The sequence below is a fragment of the Nelumbo lutea genome, chromosome 3 (genome assembly GCF_056320005.1).
Source record: "Nelumbo lutea isolate HS-2025 chromosome 3, American lotus-T2T, whole genome shotgun sequence".
NCBI lineage: Eukaryota > Viridiplantae > Streptophyta > Magnoliopsida > Proteales > Nelumbonaceae > Nelumbo > Nelumbo lutea.
This window is the reverse complement of record NC_142686.1, coordinates 41,440,331-41,463,115: the sequence shown is the minus strand read 5'-3', so window position 1 is coordinate 41,463,115 and position 22,785 is coordinate 41,440,331. Positions and strand designations below refer to the sequence as shown.

At 38.6% G+C, this 22,785-nt stretch overlaps 1 protein-coding gene across 10 annotated transcripts; it reads right to left on the bottom strand.

The window, feature by feature from the left end:
• Positions 1–2,910: 2,910 nt before the first annotated feature.
• On the bottom strand, positions 2,911–22,368 carry LOC148864479 (putative protein phosphatase 2C 52). Of its 10 annotated transcripts, none has more exons than XR_016109184.1 (11): positions 21,833–22,368; positions 21,658–21,685; positions 21,351–21,566; positions 18,568–18,695; positions 17,872–17,970; positions 16,805–16,963; positions 9,736–9,822; positions 5,013–5,104; positions 4,065–4,139; positions 3,115–3,373; positions 2,911–2,965 (listed from the first exon to the last, which is right to left on the bottom strand). XR_016109184.1 is itself a non-coding variant. In XM_088975143.1 (10 exons), exons 3-10 carry the CDS (start codon positions 21,455–21,457, stop codon positions 3,209–3,211), a joined length of 912 nt encoding a protein of 303 aa, XP_088831269.1. In that variant the 5' UTR covers positions 21,458–21,566; positions 21,658–21,685; positions 21,833–22,368; the 3' UTR covers positions 2,911–3,208. The 10 variants fall into 10 exon arrangements, 6 of the variants coding, with proteins under 6 accessions (XP_088831269.1, XP_088831268.1, XP_088831267.1 ...); XR_016109182.1 differs by having other exon boundaries at positions 21,658–21,718; positions 21,833–22,314; XR_016109183.1 differs by having other exon boundaries at positions 21,658–21,723; positions 21,833–22,308.
• Positions 22,369–22,785: the final 417 nt, after the last annotated feature.

Genomic DNA, 22,785 nt, shown 5'->3' with positions numbered 1-22,785 from the left:
TACTTAGTACCAGATAGACCTCTACTTATTCTATATTATTTCAAGCTTGTAGTGTCCAAAAGTCCTAATTCCTTTTAAGAGTTCAGTCATAAGTACTGTTTATGATTAAATACAAGTGCTTTTCGAATTGGCTCTACAGAATAAGTACGAATACTTTGGATGGTTAAAATAGGGGGCTCGGATTTGCTACCCACTGGCTGTTCCCACATCTTTACCCTCGAGCTGCGCATTGGGAATATCTCCCTTGTCATTCATGGGGAGATGTTCCCAATACACGGTGGTGCTTTGTGCGTAGGGATGTGGGTAGCAGATTCAGAGTGTTATGAGTTTGAGTCACAGTCCTAGCAGCCGCATATCAGGAGCATCTTTTGTATGAATTAATTCATGGTGAGATGTAGACATAATGCGCTATGACCAGAGAACTTGGCAACTAAGCCATGGGTTGGCATCTAATTTTCTGATATGTCCTCCCATATGCATGATTTTGTTTTTCAAATAAAAAGAACAATTACCATATCAGCCAGAAGGCCTGTAAGAAAAGGTATCATTTAGCCAAATACGTGGCGCAAGTCCAACCAGGTCGTGCATTATTGCTTTCGTCTCTTGGCAATCTAGAAGAAGTCCATTTGACATGGAATCATGGATGCTAGTCTAGCTGAATGATTGGAAAACCAACGTCTGTCCAAAATGACATCCGGACTTTTCATAAACTTGAAAACAACTTTACATTTTCATTTATATTTAACTATTTCAGATTAGCAGCGCATGCTTTCAAGTTTCAACTGTCATGATCATGACTCAAGCCATTCAACCAGCCCCTCTCTAATGAGCAGCGACGTTACCAAATCAGACTGCAAAAATATCAAAGGGGTTCAAATATTGCGGTAAATTAGGGAAAAATTTGGGAATCTATTTTTGACAGCCTGTGCTGTCCTGAACAGGTGCCCCACATGCACGTCTCAGCATAATTCAACTGTGTATGGAATGGGATCTGCTCCATGCACATCCTACCATGCATTGGAAACATCTCCCATATTAATAAGTTGTTATTCACATGAGAAGTTCCCAATGCAAGGTGGATGGAGACATATCTTCTCCTCACACCTGGTGCCTCACACGTTCATCCTATCATGCATTGGGAACATCTCCCATACTTATCAATTATTATTCATGGGAGATGTTCTCAATGCACGGTGGATGTGCCTGTGAGGCGCCCATGTGTAAGGAACAGATCCCATTTCATACACAGTTGGATTATGCTGTGGCCCTGTGGGGCACCCATGGGAATTCCTTTTAAATGAAGGCTTCCATGCATTCGGCTGACGCAAAGGGGCATAATCATGTTGAGCGTCAGCTTAAATTAAAAAATCCAAGCATTTGTAAATACTGATTGTCTCTTATCATTTAAGCAAGGAGCGAAATTTTCTCAACAAAATACACTTACGTCATAAAAGTTAAAACTATTGGACTTTATCTTCACCAATTAATAATTGGTTCGTTTATGGTTCTTGCCTGTTCTGAACCGATTCAGACCTGAACTGATTATTTTATGAATAATATATAAATGTTTCTCAAGTTTTTGTATCTTTATCATATTTTATATCTGAAAGGATTAAATTTGCTAGATAACATATACGATAGATTTAGTTAAAAAACACTTGATTTATTAATATATAAATAATTACTGTCATTTTTATTAAGATTATATATTTTTAAAAAATAAAATTTGAGTTGTTATTTATATAAATAAATACAGGTGTCAATATAAGTGGGTCTATTGGGTCAGACCCAATTATCCAAATTAAATAATCTGTATGGTTTGAGGTTTATCATTTTGTTTCAATTAAATCAAGACAGGACTGAGACACCCTGTCCAATGAAATGATGGAACTCACTGTGTTTGGCTCACGGGAGATGAGAAAGACGACCCTGCTTTGGTTCCATTAGCGGAGAGATCGAGTTTATGGCAGAGAACGAAATCTTTTACTATGGTTATATTGAATCTGAACGAGATAGGTAACGGGCTAATGGCGTTTGCAAAATGGAGAAGTACAGATACACACCATGCAAAATTCTGAATTCCAGCCCCCCCTACTACTAGCCCTCTCCCTGCTATAAACCACATCCTGCCCGTGAACTTGACATCAATTCACGGTCAAGATGCATTCCCCTATACTTTGGGGCTATAAAATTCTGATCTGGGCTTATTGGTCATTCTCCCTTTTCTAAATTGCCCAACCTCAGTCAATTTGGCACAAGTGACGTGGGTCAAAGAAATATATCATTAGGATGCTTGTATTGAATCCGGGTTTGCTCCTCACAGAGCACGTCTCACAGCGCTTTTAGTCATGCAGTGAGAACATCTATCACACTTGATTTTGTCACTTCTCACAAGATGTTCCTAATGCAGGGCTGCGATGTGCTGTGAAGTTAGTGTCAAACACGCTCCTTGAGGAGCAAACCCAATTTCACACGCTTATCTTTCAATCAAGAAGCGAAGGACTCAGACAAATGGTATACGAAATGAATTTATACACAATATTTAAAGATTCTAGAGCACCGTCCCTAAGTCCCTACTTCCCAAAGGCCTAATTTGTTTGCGATGTAACTTCATTTGCATTTGTACTGGTGCAAAAGTATGGGACTATAAATGAGTTATATTGCAAATACTGATTCTTTTTTGTTTTGAATTTTACTCTTCTTTAATTGAAGCGCAAAGTAAAAAAAATAAATAAAACTTAAGGCAAAGTAAAACCCAAACCGAAAGTAATCTAATATTTATGCTGTTTTAATTTGTACTCAAATGCATTTGCACTAGTACAAATGAAATTGCATTGCCAACAAAGAGAGAGGAACACCCAGAAAGCAGAAATGCAAAAAATGAAAGGGACGTACAAAAATTGGAAACGATGAAGGAAAAAAGAGATACCTGCACTAGCCAAAATTTTTCCTTGGCGGCCAATATCTGAATGACCAAAATGAAGTTATACACAATATTTTAAAAACAGTCAGAGAACCCAGTCCCTACTTCCCTGAGGAACACCCAGAAAGGGGGAAAAAAGGAACACACCACTGACATAAGGTAAATAAGAAACGAGAAAAGAAAGAAAATACCTGTACTTCAACATGCAGGCATGCACAGACAGATTCCCACCCATAATTTTCAAATATGAAATTTGTCAACATCAAACGAGCTGATCGATCGATTCTAATCCCCTGCCTTCAAGGATGAACTGCAATCTTCTTTTTCATGGTGGAATCTCACCACAATGCATGTAATATTGTCGGCACTCCCACGAGTAAATGCAGTCTCTGTCAACTTCCGGGCAGCTGCCTCAGGTTCTTCTTCAGTTCTTGCAATGGAAACAGCATCCTAGTGTGCAAAATAGTGGCACAGATACATTTACTATAATTTTGAATCAACTGAACAGGAAAAACCAATATAGCAAGAAATAATACACAAAACCTTGAACTTTGGTTGTTTAGTTAGACTTTTTTAAAATTACAAAATGCTAGTGGAAAATATGGCATGGACAAATGAATAGGGAAAATCTATGATACCAGAAAGACATGGTACCGGAAGAGCTTTGACCAATTAAATTTAAACCACCCGTGAATTGTCATGAATACCACCTGATTGGTCACCTGTTTTATGATACCAGTTGATCGGCTGTAAGTTTTTCTGGCAATCATGCCTTTCTGGTATCATAGTCGAACCCAAAAAATAACTTCCTCGTATGCATTCCTTTGTTAAGAAATTAGTGCAGATGCACTTTTATGAGAGATTACCATCCCATTTTCTTCCTTTTTCTAATATTTCCTTAGGGCTTATTTATCAAAAATATAAAAAAAAAAATCCTTAAGCCTTCACACCAAATAACTAAAGCCTAGAAAATTAGTGTACCAAAACAATTAATAGAAATTAGTAAAAAGGATTAAATCATAGGTTAACATGAAAAAAACCAATTATTGGACCCCAATTGGAGGGGGAAAACACACCTTTATGTCATACATTCCTCCAAATTTTCAAACTCACAAAGGGAATTCAAAGGGAAAAATCTGACCTCATTTGGAACCACGTCCCATAGCCCATCAGAAGCTATCACCAAGAATTCAAATTTATCATCTATCTCCTGTTCCTGAAAGATGTGCAATCACATGACATGGCACTCAATCCATAAATTTAAGTGCAAGTTATAGTTAATTGGCTAGAACTTTAGCAATATACAATTGCATAGAAAATCATGTAGTTAAATACTAAATATTGAACTCTAGCTTAAGTGCTCAACATGCAGCTTATTCATGCTTTCATCAACCCTTGACTCTATAGAGCATCTCATAAATCAGCTAGATATGCACCCGATCTAATTTGCAATATTCAAGCCCTCATGGATAGCCAAAATGGTTGATTTCAATGTAATCCACAGAGGAAAATCTTTTGAAAGCTGGCCTAGTCAAACACGACACATAGCATTCATATTGTCAAGGAAGGCAGAGTTTATTCAGACAAAATTCGTATTGTCATATGAGAATATATCCTTATTTTGGTAATCAACCTTGAAATCATCCCTCCACACTTTCCACAAGTAATTCATTCATAGCTTCTTTAATTCACTCAACCCGTATTGATAAAAAAAAAATCCCTCAAGCCATTCCATAAAATAAGTGTCAAGACCAACAAAAAGCAATGAGATACACAAGAAATTTCCTAAGACACAGTTGCCTACCCCACATTTTCTAATTAAACCATTTTTATCTTCTCTTTTGAAAGCATTTGAACAAGTCAAAACCTTTAAACAAGAGATAAACATCTTTTGATCAAACAAGAGATAAATATCTTTAAAGTCATCAGCATCAGTTACTACATACTGGGACCAAAACGGAAGAAGAAAATCATAATACAAGGAAAATTGATTCTCCTAAATCAATTTTCTATAAATACCAAGTTTGTCTAAGTTGACACAACACCAGGTTAGTTCATTGCAGATTAGAGAGTAGAGACTTTTATGTACCTGAATCTCAGGTTCTGCCACTACAAACTGCTTCAATAAGCGGTCACCAAAAGCTCGAGACATTGCCAACACCCCTCCAACTCTCCATGTTCCTGCTTAAATAACAGGAAGAAATCAATCGAGTCTTGAACCAAAAAAAAAAAAAAAAACAACTTAGTTGATAATTTCTATCTAGGAGGAATACTCAACTGGACTTTACAACTCCCTCTGTTTCAGTCCAGCAGTCCCAATGCACATGCATGTGCAAACACACATACATACACAAAATACAAGAAATTGGGCCAGCCGTATGAATTTATAATTGGATGTATTGCATTTTCCCAGGACATTTAAAAACATACCAGATTGTCAAGAGGGTCTCTGAATCAGAGGTGAAGTGATCTAGACACATCATGATGTTGTAAGCATACCGATCAAAAGCACTAGGCTTAAATATGAAAGAGTGGTACATTCCTAATTCCCATGCACATAATCTTTCACCATGCATGAACCCCGACAGTCACACCAGTTGAACAACAAGTCCACATACCACCATATAAACTCAACTCAACTAAACCTTAATTCCAACCACTTGGAATACTTGTCACACCCCACCACATGGATAGAAAAATAAATGAGCTTGTGTTTCTTAAAAAGACAAAGCACACACAGATTTGACAAACAAGTAGTTACCAGTGGATATGCATGAACATTATTTTGAAACAAATTACCTGTAAGTTTAACAAAGGGGAAACAACATGAAGTGTTCTGTCTTCTTTGACAAGTCAAAGTATTTGTTGACATGGCCATGGAGTGTCAGACATAACAGAAAACCAAAGGGAAGAAATCGGGGTTTTGTCTTCACCATTCTTTCTACAAGGGAGAAATTGGGGAGGATGTTGCCCTTAGAATTAAGTAGGATGGGCAAATGGAGGGGTATGTATGGAGTCTTATGTGAGAAGCAAATACTACTTAGATTAAAAGGAAAATTCTATAAAACAGTCATAAGGCAACTGTGCTATATGGAGCAGAGTGTTGGGCAGTGGAGAAACATGTCCAAAAAATAAGTATGGCAAAGAAGCATATACTGAGATGGATGAGTGAAAAAAACTAGAAATGATAGGTCAGAAATGAAGTCATTCGAAGGAACCTAGGAGTAGCTCCAATAGGTGATTAAATGAAAGAAAGTAAATATGAAGGTTTGATCATGTGCATAGAAACCACAGTATCTGTAAGAAGAAGCAATCTATTATAAGTTAAAGGGAATAGAAGGGCTAAGAGCAGACTGAAAAGGTCATGGGTTGAAGTAGTACAAAATGATTTGAGCACTCATAATTTAACAATTGATATGGTATTAAACAGAATGGAATTGTGAAACAGGAATCATGTAGCAAACCCCATATGGTTGGGATAAGGCTTAGTCTTAGATGATGATGATGATGATTGTCTTTCTACAAACATCACCAGTGCCATGCTAAAATCCCACCTAATGAGAGGAAGGGAAGGGAAGGGAAGCGGCAGAATTTGACAGAAATAAAACAAAATAATGTATTTTTCACTCCAGTATAAAATAAGACCCAGTTAAAGTCTTGAGGAGAACAATTAGTGGCGCTTCCTTAGATATTTTTTCCCGGGGATAGGGGTTTGAGGCAAGGTGATCCCCTTCCCCACTGCTGTTCTCTCTAGTTGTTGATCCCTTGGGCAGGATGGTGAAGAAAGCTGAGGGAGTCGAAGGTTTCCCTGTTGGTGATTCAGGTCCAACCGCGGCATTGCTGCAATTTGCAGACAATACCATGATCTCCACATGAGCGATGACTTGCTTTTTCTCAGATTCATTTGTTTCGAGGCAGCCTCTGTTTTGAAGATTAATTTGCAGAAAAGTCAGCCGATTCCTGTTGGGAGTGTTCCCCAAATCAATGAGTTAGCTTCTACCCTGGGATGCTGGGCAAGTTCTCTGCCAACAAAGTATCTGAGACTTTTCCATTGGGGGCTGGCTGCAACTCCATAGCCATCTGGGATCCTGCCATCAAGCATTTCAGATGAAAGCTCTTGGGATGGAAAAGAGATATCTGTCAAAGGGGGTAAGCTTACTCTTATTCAGTGTGTTTTATCCAATCTCCTCACTTATTTACCTGTCATTGTTTCACAGTTCCAAGATCAATTGAAGCTACACTGGAAAAGCTACTTAGGGATTTCCTCTGGGAAGGACCAAATGAAGAGGAAAAAAAAAAATCGCATGGAGTGGGACGAAATCTGTGAGCCAAGGGAGGTACTGGTTTGAGGAAGCTAAAAGTAATGAATAAAGGGCTACTCAGAAGAAGGCTATGGCGGTTTGGGAGAAAACACAATCAGTTATGGAGGCAGGTGATAAGCAGAAAATATAGCACCGTCCCCTATGGATTGAGAAAGTAATAGGTTCTGCCTGTCACAGGGTTCCTTTGAGGGGAACCGACCTCCAGAGAAGAAGATAAAGAGATGAATTGAAAAGGGTTTTTCTGATATCCCCTTATTACATGGCCGACAAGAGTTTATATATTCTGCTCAGGTCGTTACATGGGATTTTCAATCTTACGTCTGGAATCATTCCTGGGAAGATGGTGCATGTGCCCTGCGATAATCGACCTGTTTAGTGGTGGGAAAATTGCACGTGATGGGTGAATGGCCCATAGTTGTAGTCATGGGCCTGGTACAGGTCCTAACAGAAACCCTCATGCCTGTTCAATCTTATTGTCCTTCTGTGTGGAAGGGGGTGATGAACTTAAAGCAGGTCTTTTGACAGGAACATCCAGTTGAAACCCGGAAATGGAGAGCAGATTTTCATCTAAACTGATGTTTGGAGTTCTGACCAGGCTCTTTGTTCTGTATGTCCTGGTCGTTATAACATTGCAGACAACAAATAAAAGTTAGTGAAAAAGTGTACAGATTGGGTTGGCTATCAGTTGGTGTGGGCACCTAAATTTTGATGTAATTTAAATGATTGGGAAGTGGGTTATGTCGTAGAGCTATTGAAAAGATTAGAGGCTTTTCAGTTGAATCCACAGCAAAGGGACTCCCGTATCTAGGTGAGAGAGCTTTCAGGATCTTTCTCCACTAAATATTGTTATAAGATGCCAGTTGGTGAGTTTCAAGCTACTCCCTGGAGCTGGATTTGGTGAGCCCAGGCCACATCCAAGGTGGTTTTCTTTGTTGGGCTGCTGGATGGAATAAGATCCAAACCGTGGATTTGCTACTGAAGAAGGGGTTGATCATCAACAATGTGATGTGTGTTGCCTTTGTGGGGAATCACTTGAGTCTGCTGACCTTTTCCTTATTCCTTGTCCTTTTACTTCTCTAGCCTGTCCAGTCATTTCCTTAACTTTTTTTCTAGGCAATAGGTCTGTTCTTGATCAGTGGCAGATTTCCTATCTTCATGGATAGTGGGGGGCTTTCTATCAAAGAAAAAATTTTGTGGCATCTTTTGCTATTCACAGTAAGCTGGGGGTATGGAAGGAAAGGAATAATAAGGTGTTTCAACTTTCAAGGAAAGGTTTCCTCTCTGGATATTGTCGGGTTTCAGTTCTACACCTTTTCTCTGGGATTAAAATCGACTCCATTAGGGCAGGTTGGTTTTCTATCATTTTCTGATGCTTTTTGGGGATGTAATTTATATGCTACATTGCTTCATGTTTAGCATTTTGTAAAGTCTGAGGATGTCTCACCCTCATAGTAATATAATACAATACTTTGTCGCCTTTCAAAAAAGAGACCCAATTAAATTAGAGAGAGGGAGGAGGGAGGAAGTGAAAGGGTGATAGAGGCAGAGTTCCCCATGTTACTTTACAGAAAAATCACATAAAACATGCATGTAGCAATTTTCTTTTAAGATTGAACTTTCAACACTTTTTAACCCATTTTTGGAGTTGAAAACTAAATTATTTCCTCACCCTCTCTACTATGTTTCTGGCACGTCTAATTCTAACCATGCTCCAAAACACCACAAGGCAAGTATGTTGGTCTTCAATCAGAGGTGGTGTGATTATGAAAGGTTCTTCCCCCTTCATTCTTTGGTGGACAATTAGGATGACGCCAGTATAATCCCAAGAATGCAAAAAACTCAATCCTTGATATCACATTGTTAAGAGAAACATGGATTCTAGCCTCACATTAATGACAGCGCAAGAACCAAGAAAGGAACTCCATGACATCAATCACCTAGGACATCAAAACAGCCCACCAATGGGCGTCAATATGAGAAGCAAGGAGGTCCATTTGCATGGTCCCTCCATTATAAAGAAGTATGTGATGATTATAATCACCATTCAATGGTCTACTTATTTTTTGACAGCACAAAAAAAGATGGAAATGGATTGGATTATTATCACCATATAAAAAACTAATAAGACATTTAAGTTTGGATATTAAATCGGAAAACTTTGCGGTTCTCATTCATGCAAAGTTAATCTCATTATCTGGAACATGAGAATAACCAAAATTGGTTCCCTGGAATCATACCAAAATCCATTGTAGATTTTGGCAATAACTAATCCTAAGTTCAGAGGCATCACGTAACTACCCCAAGCGCATGTCAACAATTGCAAATTGCAAGTGGTGTTTCATGATTGTGCAAGTCTGTCCTTGCAGTTAAACAACCAAAAGAACCTTAACTGCTAGAGAAGAGTACCAGTAATTCAAGACAAGGGTCTTACCTGCCTGCATAACAACTCCCCCAGCACTTTCAATTAGTAATTCAAGACAAGGGTCTCACCTGCCCACATAACAACCCCTCCAGCACTTTCAATTCTCTTCCTCTCATCAGTTCGATTTGGTTTATGATCTTCAGATAGAGGTATAGCTGACAAAGAGGAAGAAACAAGGACTATCTTCAGGAACTTCAGTTAAAATCCATTATTCCTTTAATGCATATAACATCAATCAGAACTAATAACCAGCTAGAAGAGCATAGAGGAAAAGCAAAAGGGCAAGAGAATGTCTTCTAGAAGTACAAGAACAATTAGCTTTCAAGGTCTTCGCTGACACCAATTTATCAAGGTACAAAGCATGAGAAATCCATGCACACATAAATGCAAAATCAAGAAAAAAAGCATTTTCTTCCTTCAGTTCGTACATGTCTCCATGAATTTCATTTTATGCATACATTTCCAATGCTCCACTCCCTAACATAGGCTAACAAGACCTCTTTCACCACCTTTATAAACATATATATGGTGAACATCAGAACTAGTATCAAGCACCCAACCCTAATGATTAGGACTAGATAATAAACCACAGTAAAAACTTTATTCAAGAAACATTACTAGTAACAGATAAAAAAATAAAAGAAAAAGAAAAATAAGAAAATAGCAAAAAGATTGAAAGGGAAATCCTTATCCTTAGAAAATAATTTTCTTTTTAATGTATAACCAGAACACTTTAATGTGTAGCAATGTACAAGAAACGATCTGTTAGAATAATGTTAAAATAACTTAGTTGCAGATGTTAGGGCCTGTTTGGCTAATTAAAGTTTTTTTTTCTGTTATGTCTGTTATTGTACTCAGGGGCACAAGGGTCTTTTCCCTTATTATTTCTGTCGCCCTATATATAGTAAAATAAAGATTGGTGCCGCTAGTACTGTTACATTGCAAAACCTTCTCTCTTCTCTCCTCTCTTCTCTTCTTTTCCTCTTATCTCTAGTCGGCCACACTGTCGAGATGGTATCAGAGCGGGAATGCTGATTAAAAGAGAGAATATCGATCAACCCAAAGAACAGATCGAATAGACTAGAAGAACAGAAATCTGATTCTGGACTACAAAATAGCTACAACTGGTACAATTCTCCCTATTTTTCTCTTCTTTACCCTCCTTGGTCATGTGCCGAGTGAAAACCCTATGAATCTGGGGCGGCTGAATGCTGTCGAACCTGTGTAACCCCAGTTTTCTTGGATCGTATGATCCTATTCATGTGTTACGACAACTGTAGATCAAGGATGACCTGTCTTCTCATGGTTTGAGTTGACTATAAGTAAGAAGGATCTCTCCTACTGATTAGTGGTTGTTGGACATTCTGGAATTCTGGTAGGTGGGGACTGTTAAAACTATACAGGTCTGAAATATGCCGAATATTACCTCAGTTTTTGTCCAGGAATTTTGTACTGTTTGTACTCAACCTGGTTGTTAAACCCAAGTGTGTGGGTGTGAACTGAGTGGAGCATTGTTTTGTGGTGTAAGGAGGGGTCCTAAGTCCGGTATTTGGGACTGATTAACTGCTTGACCATGTCAACTAAGAATTCTGCTACTTCAGAGATCTCAGGGAGCCACAATGGAGTGAGTGGGGGAATGGATATGAGCTTTCCCATGGCTGTTATTCCCTTTGATGGTCTGAATTACCTTGAGTGGTCTAGGGGAATAAAACTCTACATCACTGCTAGGGGGAGAATAGGATACATCAATGGGAGAGTAAAGGAACCGAAGTATAGGATACAACATGGTGATGTCTTGGCTCTTGGTTTCAATGCTGCCACATGTAAGGAAGACTTTTATGTGGGCTAAAACTGCTTGTGAGATATGGGAACAAGCGAAGTCCACTTATTCAAAACAGAGACACTATGCCAAGATATATCAACTACAAGCTGAATCTTCTACTTGCAAGCAGGGAGAGAGGAGTCTCTTGATGCACTATTCTGATTTGACATCAATATGGAAAGAACTTGATCACTATCAAAATGTGAATTGGAAGTGTGATGAAGATGCAAAGGCCTATAAGTCACTTGTATCACAGCAACGAGTGTTTGCCTTCCTCCTAGGGCTGAATCTGTCATATGAGTCCATCGAGGTACAGATCTTGGGTAGTAAAGACTTGCCATCAGTCCAAGAGGTGTATGCCTTGGTGCAGTCAGAAGAAAGCAGACGAAGTGTGATGAATGGTGTAGAAGGGGAGTCAGTTGCCCTAGCTGTCCGGGGAAATTCAGATACAAATGTCAGCGGTGACTTTAAAAGGGGTGACACTCAGAAAAAATCAGAAGATAAAAACAAGCTTTGGTGCACTCACTGCCAGAAGACACGACACACGAAAGATACATGTTGGGATCTCCATGGAAAACCTAAATGGGCACAGGATTTGGGTAAGAAGTCAGCATCGGATTAGGGCAAGAAACCAGGCCAGCATAATCAAAAAAGGTATAACTCAGCTAATATGGCATCAATAGAGACTAGTCCTTCTATAACTCAGGAGAGACATCCTAGTTCTGACCCTAAGGAAGATATTATCAACTCCTTCCGTGAACATTTGGAATTGTATGGTAGGACTCTCCGCCAAGTGGATTATGGGCCTATTCCTTCTACCTCAATTGCGTCTACATCAGGTAATGCCACAGCCTTCCATGTGTCATCTCATACTACTGATTCTCCTTGGATTATTGACTCCGGAGCCTCAAATCACATGACCGGTAAGTCAAATTTATTTCAGACATATAACATTCTCTCTGGGAGAGGTAAGGTAAAACTGGCTAATGGTTCTTTTTCTACCATAGCTGGCCGAGGCACCTACTTAGCCTTACTCTTCCTAATATCCTGCACGTTCCGAAATTACCTATTAATTTGTTGTCCATTAGTAGTCTTACTCACTCTTTGAACTGCTCAATCACTTTTTTTCCATCTTCATGTGTGTTTCAGGATTTGACCTCGGGGAAGACGATTGGTAGAGGAAGCATGGTGGATAGTCTCTACGTGTTGGAGAATAATACTGGTCTAGTGGCGACTGAGTCCACAAGTTTGTTGAGTGAGAGTCAGGCCTATTTATGGCATAGTCGTTTAGGTCATCTTTCTTTTGAGCCGTTAAAAGCTATGTTCCCAAAGTTGTTTGAGTCCTTGTCAGTGAGTCAGTTACAGTGTCAAACTTGCCAGTTGAGTAAGCATTGTAGAAGTTCTTTACCTTTACGAAATAAAAGATCTGAATTTCCATTTCATATTATTAATTCTGATGTTTGGGGTCCTGTTACTCTACCTACTGCGGTTGGTTATAAGTATTTTGTTACTTTGATTGATGATTATTCTCGATACACTTGGGTTTACCCTATGCAATCTCAAGATGAAGTGCCACAAATTGTGAAAGATTTTCAACGCATGGTGTTCACTCAGTTCCAAAAGGAAATTATATCTTCCAGTTGGACAATGCAAAGGAATATTTCCATAGTGATCTCACGAAGTTCTTTGCTTCGAGTGGGTCACTTCAGCGAAGCTCTTGTGCCAGGACACCCCAACAAAATGGTGTGGCTGAACGAAAAAACCGTCACCTTCTCGAAGTTGCTCGTGGCTTGCTGATTCATATGAATGTGCCAAAACAGTTCTGGATGGATGCAGTATTGTGTGCGACATATATCAACAATTGCATGCCCTCTCGGCTACTAGAGTATAAGGCCCCACATCAGCTCTTGTTCCCTACAGCCCCGCTGTCCACCATTCCGATGTGTGTTTTTGGGTGTCGTTGTTTTGTCCACAACCTGTCACCTACTCGTGGTAAACTTGACCCTCGAGCTATTCCTTGTGTTTTTCTTGGTTACCCTTCATCTCAAAAGGGGTATCGTTGCTATGATCCCATTGCCCACAAGTACTATGTTTCCATTGATGTCTCATTCTTTGAGAGTCAACCGTTCTTCTCGGATTCAACTACCTCCTTTACCCGACCCTCCTCCGTTCCGGATTTTTCATCATCGCCATAAGAGCCAGCAGAGTTCAAGAGTCGTGGAGCCGGACACCATGCAACCAACACCATCGGATTCACCCGAGGCAGATCCGTCTCATCATCCAGGTACACTTGCTCCCATTGCTCCTTTAAATGTTGATTCCCCTGTCACCAATGATCTTAATATTCCTATTGCTAAGAGAAAAAGTGTTAGATCTTGTACCACTAATCATCCTACCTCTAATTTTGTGTCTTATGAGCATGTTTCACCTTCGTACCGTGCCTTTCTCTCTTCTGTGGATAGTGTCCCCATTCCTAAGACCATGGCAGAAGCTTTGTCAAAACCTAAATGGACAGATGCAATGTAAGAAGAAATTGATGCCTTACACAAAAATGGTACTTGGGAGTTGGTAGATCTTCCTGAAGGGAAGGAACCAGTGGGGTGCAAGTGGGTGTTCACAGTGAAACACAAAGCTGATGGAACTGTTGAAAGGTACAAGGCTAGACTGGTAGCAAGAGGCTTTACACAGGTATATGGAGTGGACTATGCAGAGACTTTTGCTCCAGTAGCGAAGATGAACTCTATCCGGATTCTCCTTTCCTTGGTAGCAAATCTTGACTGGGATCTTCACCAATTGGACATCAAGAATGCCTTCTTGAATGGTGACTTGGAAGAGGAAGTGTACATGACCCAACCCCCAGGGTTTTGTGCCAAAGGCAGTGAACAAAAGGTGTGCAGGTTAAAAAAATCCATATATGGGTTGAAACAATCACCTCAGGCTTGGTTTAGTAAGTTCCATTTAGCAGTCCAACAGATGGGATTCAAACAATGCCAGTCAGATCATACCCTGTTTGTGAAAAGAGGTGAAGGTAAAATTGCAACTCTTATTGTGTATGTGGATGACATAGTGATCACAGGAGATTGGGAAACTGAAATCCAGAGACTAAAAAAATTCTTAGCCACTAAATTTGAGGTGAAGGATCTAGGCCCCTTACAATACATTCTTGGAATTTAAGTTGCCCGCTCTCACAAGGGCATCTTTATTTCCCAACGGAAGTATGTACTAGATCTACTAGAAGATACAGGCAAGTTGGGGGTAAAACCATCCGATTCACCTATTGAGCCTAATCACCATCTGGGAGACAGTTAGGGAGAGTTTTTGAAAGATGTAAAGATGTTCCAGAGACTCGTGGGGAGACTTGTATTTGTCTATGACAAGGCCTGATATTGCCTATGCAGTGGGTGTCCTTAGTCAATTCATGCACAGCCCGAGGACAACTCATTTTGAGGCTACAGAGATGATCTTGAGATATCTCAAAAAGTTTCCTAGAGCTGGTTTGTTGTTCCAGAAACATAGTCACTTAAAAGTGGAAGTATATACTAATGCAGATTGGGTAGGAGCAGTCAATGACCAAAAGTCTACCAGTGGGTATTGTGCCTTTGTAGGAGGAAACCTTGTCACATGGAGAAGCAAAAAACAAAGTATGGTGGCTAGATCCAGTGCTGAAGCAGAGTATAGAGCGATGGCTCATGGGGTTGCGAAAATCATGTGGATAAAAAATCTATTAGGTGAACTGGGTTTCACAGTAAGCAATCCTACGTCACTCTACTGTGACAATAAACCTGCCATCAATATTGTTGCTAATCCAATTCTGCATGACAGGACGAAACACATTGAAATGGACAAGCATTTTATTAGAGAGAAACTTGAAAGTGGAGAAATGTGTACACCATATGTCAGCTCGGAAGAGCAACTTGCAGATATCTTCACCAAAGGTCTTCATCATGTGCGGCACAAAGATTTGTGTGACAAGTTGGGCATGATTGACATCTATGCTCCAACTTGAGGGGGAGTGTTAAAATAATGTTAAAATAACTTAGTTGCAGATGTTAGGGCCTATTTGGCTAATTAAAGTTTTTTTTGTTTCGTTTTTTATTTCTGTTATGATTATTATTGTACTCAGGGGCACAAGGGTCTTTTCCCTTGTTATTTCTGTCGCCCTATATATAGTAAAATAAAGACCGGCGCCGCCAGTACTGTTACATTGCAAAACCTTCTCTCTTCTCCCCTCTCTTCTCTTCTCTTCTCTTCTCTTCTCTTCTCTTCCTCTTATTTCTGGCCGGCCACACTGTCGAGAGGATCAAAAAGGCCAGATATAAGTATATCATCCTTTATGGTAAATACAAAATATCACATATAAACAAAATCCTTGTGCCTCAAACCCTTTGAATTTAAGGAGCATTAATGTCCTTTCAGGATAAGGCTGAATATTGAATTTTTGCCCTCTTTTAACCAAGGACCTTAATCGTTTTTGCACAGCTTGAATGCCTTCAAGAGAGGTATTTAAAAGGGCGTTCTTTTTTTGGATTTTGAGAGGGGGGACAGTTGGTCAATGGGATTGACCAAGAAATCCATGTTCTTTCCAGATTTATGTAGGGAACAAGCAAACTTTTTCCTGAGGAAAGTTTCGAACACTTGGGAAAAAATGCCCCTTTTAATAATGGATTTTTATGGCTAAAATGGCCATTGCCTTATTTACCTGGGAAATAAAAAGAACATGGGTAAATGCACTTACTCAGTTAAGTGTTTCAAGAACATGGGTAAGTAACTTACCGAAAAGCGAATGGGGCCTTAGACTTATGTGAATATGTGATACATACGAACAATCTAATCATTCTTTTTATGTGCATGTATTTCAGATGGGGGGCTTATCATTTATGAATAGCTTCTTGAAGTGTATAACCAGTCCTTCATTGCTCAATAAAATTATCAGCAGAGCAGTGTATTCTGATCAACATGACAAAGAGAATTTAAACTATTGCAGGGATAAAAACACAGAAAGGAAGTAATCTGGATTCTGGACCCCTTCATCAATATGTGCATGCCCTTACTATTATTGGCCATGAGTGCAAAAGAAAATCTAATTGCACACCTTCATCCAAGACAAGTATATCTTCAAATATCAATTCCCACATCCTTCATCAATGTTGGTTTTTTTTTTCATTTTAACTAAATTGAATTGAGATTCCACTCAAAAAAATATCTTTGAATGATTCGATATGTGAATTAAAACTTCCAACGTTATATTTTATTGTTAGGTTATTGGTAAATTTCCTTTAAACCAGTGAATAGAAAATATAAGATATGAGGAGAACCTTTTCCTGCTTCTGATTTCACTGTTCGTGAATCTCCAACATTTGCAACATACAAATGGTTGCCAACCAAAACTGCTGTTGAGGCTGTAGAGCCATCATCCCTGCAAGTATTTCTTTCAGCTTCCAAGAAGTCCGCATCAGTCTTTTTATATGTTTCACCTGCAAGTTTGCCCAGTTTCACCAAAAAAAATGAAAACAAAAGTTAATGAGTTATAAACAGTGTTCTGCACAGGAGCCCGTAAAATCTTAACCCAATAATCTTCCTCCTAAATTTTAAACTGCATTTGGTTGCAAAAATGGAAGAAAGGAAAATAAAATATAAAAACAATAGACTCTGCCTTGTTTGACTGACAAGAAAACCAAAGGAGAAAAGAAAGTTAAGACTAGGAAGGTAAGTTCTCTTCGACTTCTTTTATTTTTTACAAATGAAGGCAAAGAAAGCAAAGGAAAAAGTGAAGAATGAGAAGAAGCTACACTGCCCATACTTCTTTACTTTTCTTTTTCTATTTTATTTTCATTCATTTTCTTTGCAAGTCAAATGCAGTGTTGGGGTCATGAAAGGAATTAAAGCCCAGGACTCCAATCATGGGCTCACAAACCTTGATAGTGGAATAAGAGAATATCTATTCCAAGTGTTTGGAATAGTGCCACTCCTAGGTAGACAAGAAGCTAACCTCAAATGAGGGTTGGAAACCCCCAGCTTGACCAGAATCAGTGGCTTTTCCAGGAAACGGGAAAAAGAACAATACTAAATTTATGTTGTTTGGCATCAAGACCTTCTAAAAGCTATTGGAAGTCCTTGAAGTGTTTACTCCTTTAAAATTTTGAATAAGAGTTTTATGATGTTATGTACTGGGCTAGGTCCCTTAAGTTCCTTCTGAGGTCATTAACCATTCTCCTTGTCAGAAAGAGCATAGAAAACCATTTTGCAATTTCCGTGTCTTTTGATCTCAAAGATGGTATCCCCGCACCATATCATTACCATTGACAGACTTTCTACAGGCCTGTAAGCATGTAGCAGCACTAAGAAAACACTTATAGCAGTGGGATGGAGAACTTGAACGCACTTATAGCCAATTTCGTATCAGTCATGAACTGTGGATGCCTCATGAGATTCTCAAAAAGGTGTTCCTTCAAAAACTCAGCAGCACGTGAACCACCATGACCTGTCATGACATATCATAATCAAATCTAGAATTCTATTTTGAAAAGGTTGCAGTATAATTTATAGTCTAAAGACAATAAAATGGTAATTACCACAAAAGCCCATTACCCAATGTAATGGGTCTTTTGAGGGGTAAAGTAGATATAGACCTAACCTCCAGCACTTTTGGAACAAAGTGGCCACTCTCAGACTTGAACCCACATTGTCATGCTTGTCAGTCCAAGATTTCAACATTGCACCAAGCAATGACCCCTTAAGAAGGTAATTACCATCCAAACAGAATATCAAGACACCAGTTGACACCAAAGAGATTTGGACCACACACCAATTTAAATTCCTTCTTATTATCATAATTATCATAAGTTGGATTTTTTTTTTTTTTTTGGGTGGGGGGGGTGGAGGTCATGATTTCCTTTCAGTGATACACCAATCTTTGATTTTGAACATCTCAGTGAGACCCATAGCATGGTAAGATAAAAAAACACATATCTACACCATGCATCCTGTTATTCTGCATTCATGTTGTGATTATCACATTTTAGACTCAACTCTCAAGACTATAACTTCACTTAAATCAAATGACCAGAAAATATCTAACCATCGAATATCCCAAACAGACAGACTCTTTTTCCACCAATCTTCGACATTTTAACATCATAGAAGTCTTCCATGCTAGCTCTCTTCCCCATAAAACTTGAATAGCCACAGCTCAGCTTCCCATCTTCACTGTCATATCAGTCAAAATATGAGTAACCATTTATGTCATGCCTTCCAGAGTAAGCATGTAATAGGAATGCTAGGAATTAATTTCAAGTAAGAAAGAATCGAACTGGTGTGATGTCATAAGATGCACTGCCAAAAACAAGCCATGTAATAAGAACAGGATGAATCTTAACATGCTTTACATACTGTCCAGTCTCTACCACTAGTCCTGGAACATAGTCTAAATCGCATACCCAAGTATCAAACAGTAAACATCCTTTCAACAATATTCCCTACACCGCCAACAGCTATATATAATCTAGCAACAAATTATCACACCAACAAAGAGAAGGGGGCATGGTAATTTAGAGAGAAGAGAGAAGCGGGTATGAAATTGGATTTCTACATTCAGTTTGATCAGCATGGTTCCCTGGCAATGGTACACCTTTTATAATCAGTTGGACATCATAAATCAACAAACATCGTTTATCAGTATAAAACATTCAAAGCAGGGCATGAAAACCTCACAGGGACCTAGCCCTTTGGCCTCCATTCATTACCCAGATTATAGGTAGGAAATTTTCTCATCATTATTCATGAAATGTTTTTATGAATTTAAAGGCAATTTTCAAAGAAAAGCTATCAGCTTCCAGAGGAGTAAGAACAGCAGAAATATTGAATCCAAAATCAGCAAAAACACTCCAATTATTACTTGTTGACAACTAAATAGGATCTAGCAATTAACTGAAGGCTGATAATGACCTCGGATTACTATGCAGAATATCCATATCCCAAAGATAGCGTGTCTAAAGTAATCTAATGTAAGTAAAAGTCCAAGACAAACTACATTTCATTGTAAATCATCTAGATCAAAAGAAATCTATATAATGAATTCTAATCAACAGCTTATAGCAGCATTCCACTTGAGCTATTAGGTAGCTTTGGTTGGTCATTGACTGGTAGCTTAGGATTTGCACAAAAGCCTTGAGTTAGGGATGTTATGGAGCTTAAGTAAATAAACAAAACCTTAAAAAAAAATTATATGCATTCCTATTTGATGCAGGCTGGGTAATTTACCAAACCAGATCTACATGAAACTTAGGAAAATAAAAACCCTGATAGGAGAATCCATGCCAAAATAAGGTAACACATGCAATGCTTATGTGGTTCTAATTGGGCATGGTTGATTAGCATTTAACCTTCTAGATTAGCTGAGGCATTTCAATCACCAAAGTGTGGATAACATTTCAAACCTAATCAAACATATGTTTGATTAGTTTCCATGGTATCTCTCCATGCATCCACATACAAAACATTCCAAACAGATCCTTTTTCCCTATATATCTCATATCATTTTCCCCATTGACATGTTTCAATCCTTTTTATCCACAACAATGGTAAAAAAGAGTTTTGGTAATGAGTGGATATCTTTATAATGGTTTTTTTATATAGATAACAGAAACTTTTATTAATAAAGAGATTAAAAAGGAGGATACAACGGGAGGGAGGGGTAAAATCTCTTATATCTCCCTAAAAGTTTACTCCACATTACAAAGCTGCCCAGAAAAGAAAAGCTCTTCCCACCCCTTGCTCAGCCAAAGAATCTGCCAGGGAATTAGCACACCTTTTAGTCCACTGAAACTGAACTTCCATGTTTTGAGTCAAATGTTTAATTTTCTTTTTCTCATTCAAGTATTTCCACAAACTGAAGTCTTCCTTCTGCAGCCACCTAATAACCAGGCTCGAGTCACCTTCCACCACCAGTTTCTTTATAATGGTTAATGGCTTAAAAACCACCTAGCTTGAATGTATGTGCATGCATGTGGAAGTATATCTTATGGGCATAGTTGTCAAGGTGACACCTAGGCAACAAGGTGCTCATGGAGGATCACCTTGCTTAATCACCAAGCTAATTTGTGTATATCACAACGAAATACTTTTATATTCTTAATATTTTGAAAATATAATAATAAAATAAACACTGTTAAACTAAAATGTTCATTCTGTGGATTTATATACTAATTTCTTTTATTATTTTGTTATTTGTTAGGGTTCAATCAACACACATGTTGATGCATGCTGTCTTCATCCCTCAAAAACTTAAAAAGTAAATGCCTGAACAAGTAATATGAATTTTCTTTTCTTTCTTCTTCTTTCTTCTCATGAATATGTTGATTTTCTATATTTGAATATGAAGTTTAGATTTTATGAAAATCATAGATAATTATCAATGAATGATGGTTACTAGTTGCTAAGAAACCTAGGGCACTACCTTAGGATTCAAGTTTTAAAAAAAAAAAAATTCCATCGCCTAGGCAACTAGGTGACTATGCACCCCACTGTCGCCTAGCCTCCCCTTGAAGCCTTGAAAACCATGGTTCATGGAAACTTTGCACAAAAGACCTGTTGAACAAAATTCCCTAGTAATGATCCTTTTGTAGGACACATTTACTTGACCATGTCATTTTAATCATGAGCCAGCTTCCATTAAAAGCAGAAAGTACAGGTAATATGATGGAAGCTGCAACAGAATAAAAATTACATCTATCTGCATTTCTCAAAGATCATAAGGACAAAACAACATCAAGCAATATCAACAACAACAACGAAAATCAGAAGAAATTTAACAATTAACATGTGTAAGATGCAAATAATAGCAATGCGAAACAAACAAGGTACCTTCTCCACCCTCCGCTGGCATAGCCACTGTCCTCCATACTTTCTTTCTCCGGAAGGACATCAACAATAACTCCTGCTTTAGCAGATTCACCTGTGTCAACCATCATCTTTACAATTCCTTTGAATTTGCGTTTGGAAAGATCTGCTAATCCCAATCTTCCATCCAAAGCCCCCCGAAGATCCTTCGTCAACTGCACTCTCCCCTTGGAAAAAGTCCTAATAAACCCAACTCGAACGATTATATTCCTTAATCTAGCGTTGTATAACATCTAAAATAAACGACCAGAACTTCGTGTTCGTCAAATACCAGAACTTCGTTTTCGTCAACGACAAAACTGCATAGAAACACCGCAGCACCTCCGCATGAACTAAACTAAGCATTAAATCAAGATCAATGTATCCTCTACAGATAAAAAAAAAAATACGAAAGCACAACAACAATAATGGTAATAATAACAAAGGAATGAACACAGATAATCTACCAATCTTAATTACAACAACTGATTGGATCCTCCTTCCAAACTCTTAACTCAGAAAGATCGTATTAAGAGCTAATCCCCCGATATTAGTTCCCGATTTGGCTTATCAGCGGTTCAATAAATGAATCAGATCTCTTAGAATCTGAAATCCTTCGTACGGATGCATGTATCTCCCTTAAATCATCAATTTTACTGGGAATGGCAACCATACGAAAACAGTTTCGGAATCTTTCTTACAATTCGAGCATTTAATTGTAGTTACAAGGACCAGAACTAATATAAGAATCCTCCGATAGATCAGCTCCAATCAGCCATAACTTTAGAGGAAAGCACTCCCGGTCACTAGAATCGAAAGGGCAATGAAACCCTAAAAGAAATGATCGAAAATCACTCTGAGTCTGAGGTAGATTTATGAACAACGGAGCCGAGAGAGAGACAGACGCCTGGCTCCTGTGGGCTAGCACTGCAAAAGGGAACAACAACGTGGCAGTGCTCATGCACGTCGCTTGAACTTCTTTCCGTGCCTCCTCATTCTCACATGTACAACCACGTGTACGATCACGATTGGCGGGAGGCGACTGAAACTGAAATTAACGTCCAGAGTCCTATTTCTATTGGCTTCTGATATTATTAATTTATTATTACGTATTCTCAGTAGTTATTGGCACTCATGCAGCGTTTTTTGGGCGTTGTATGAGCACAGAAACCCGAACTTGGAATGGCTTCCGTTTACCGGAAAATGGTGCCACATAGGTGCCAGCGAGGCAATTTCGTTTTTTTCTGATCAACGGGAGTTGCTTGGTATCGTTTATCACAAAAAACCCTAGAAAATGGAAACGTCTCCACGTATTTTGTTTCGTTTATGTTTATTAAATAAACGTTTGTATTTATTTGTTGGTAAAACCAAAAATTATAATAACTATAATAGTTTATAACAACTAGCGATAACATCTCAA

What these genes read in the sequence shown, in the direction of transcription:
- LOC148864479 (XM_088975139.1), bottom strand. Translation starts at nt 21,619, where the DNA reads ATGTTATACAACGCTAGATTAAGGAATATAATCGTTCGAGTTGGGTTT. An exon ending in TCTGTTTGGGATATTCGATG is followed by an intron (nt 17,971 to 18,567) that starts GTTAGATATTTT and finishes ATGTCATGACAG; the next exon opens with GTCATGGTGGTTCACGTGCT. An exon ending in TGATACGAAATTGGCTATAA is followed by an intron (nt 16,964 to 17,871) that starts GTGCGTTCAAGT and finishes GCAAACTTGCAG; the next exon opens with GTGAAACATATAAAAAGACT.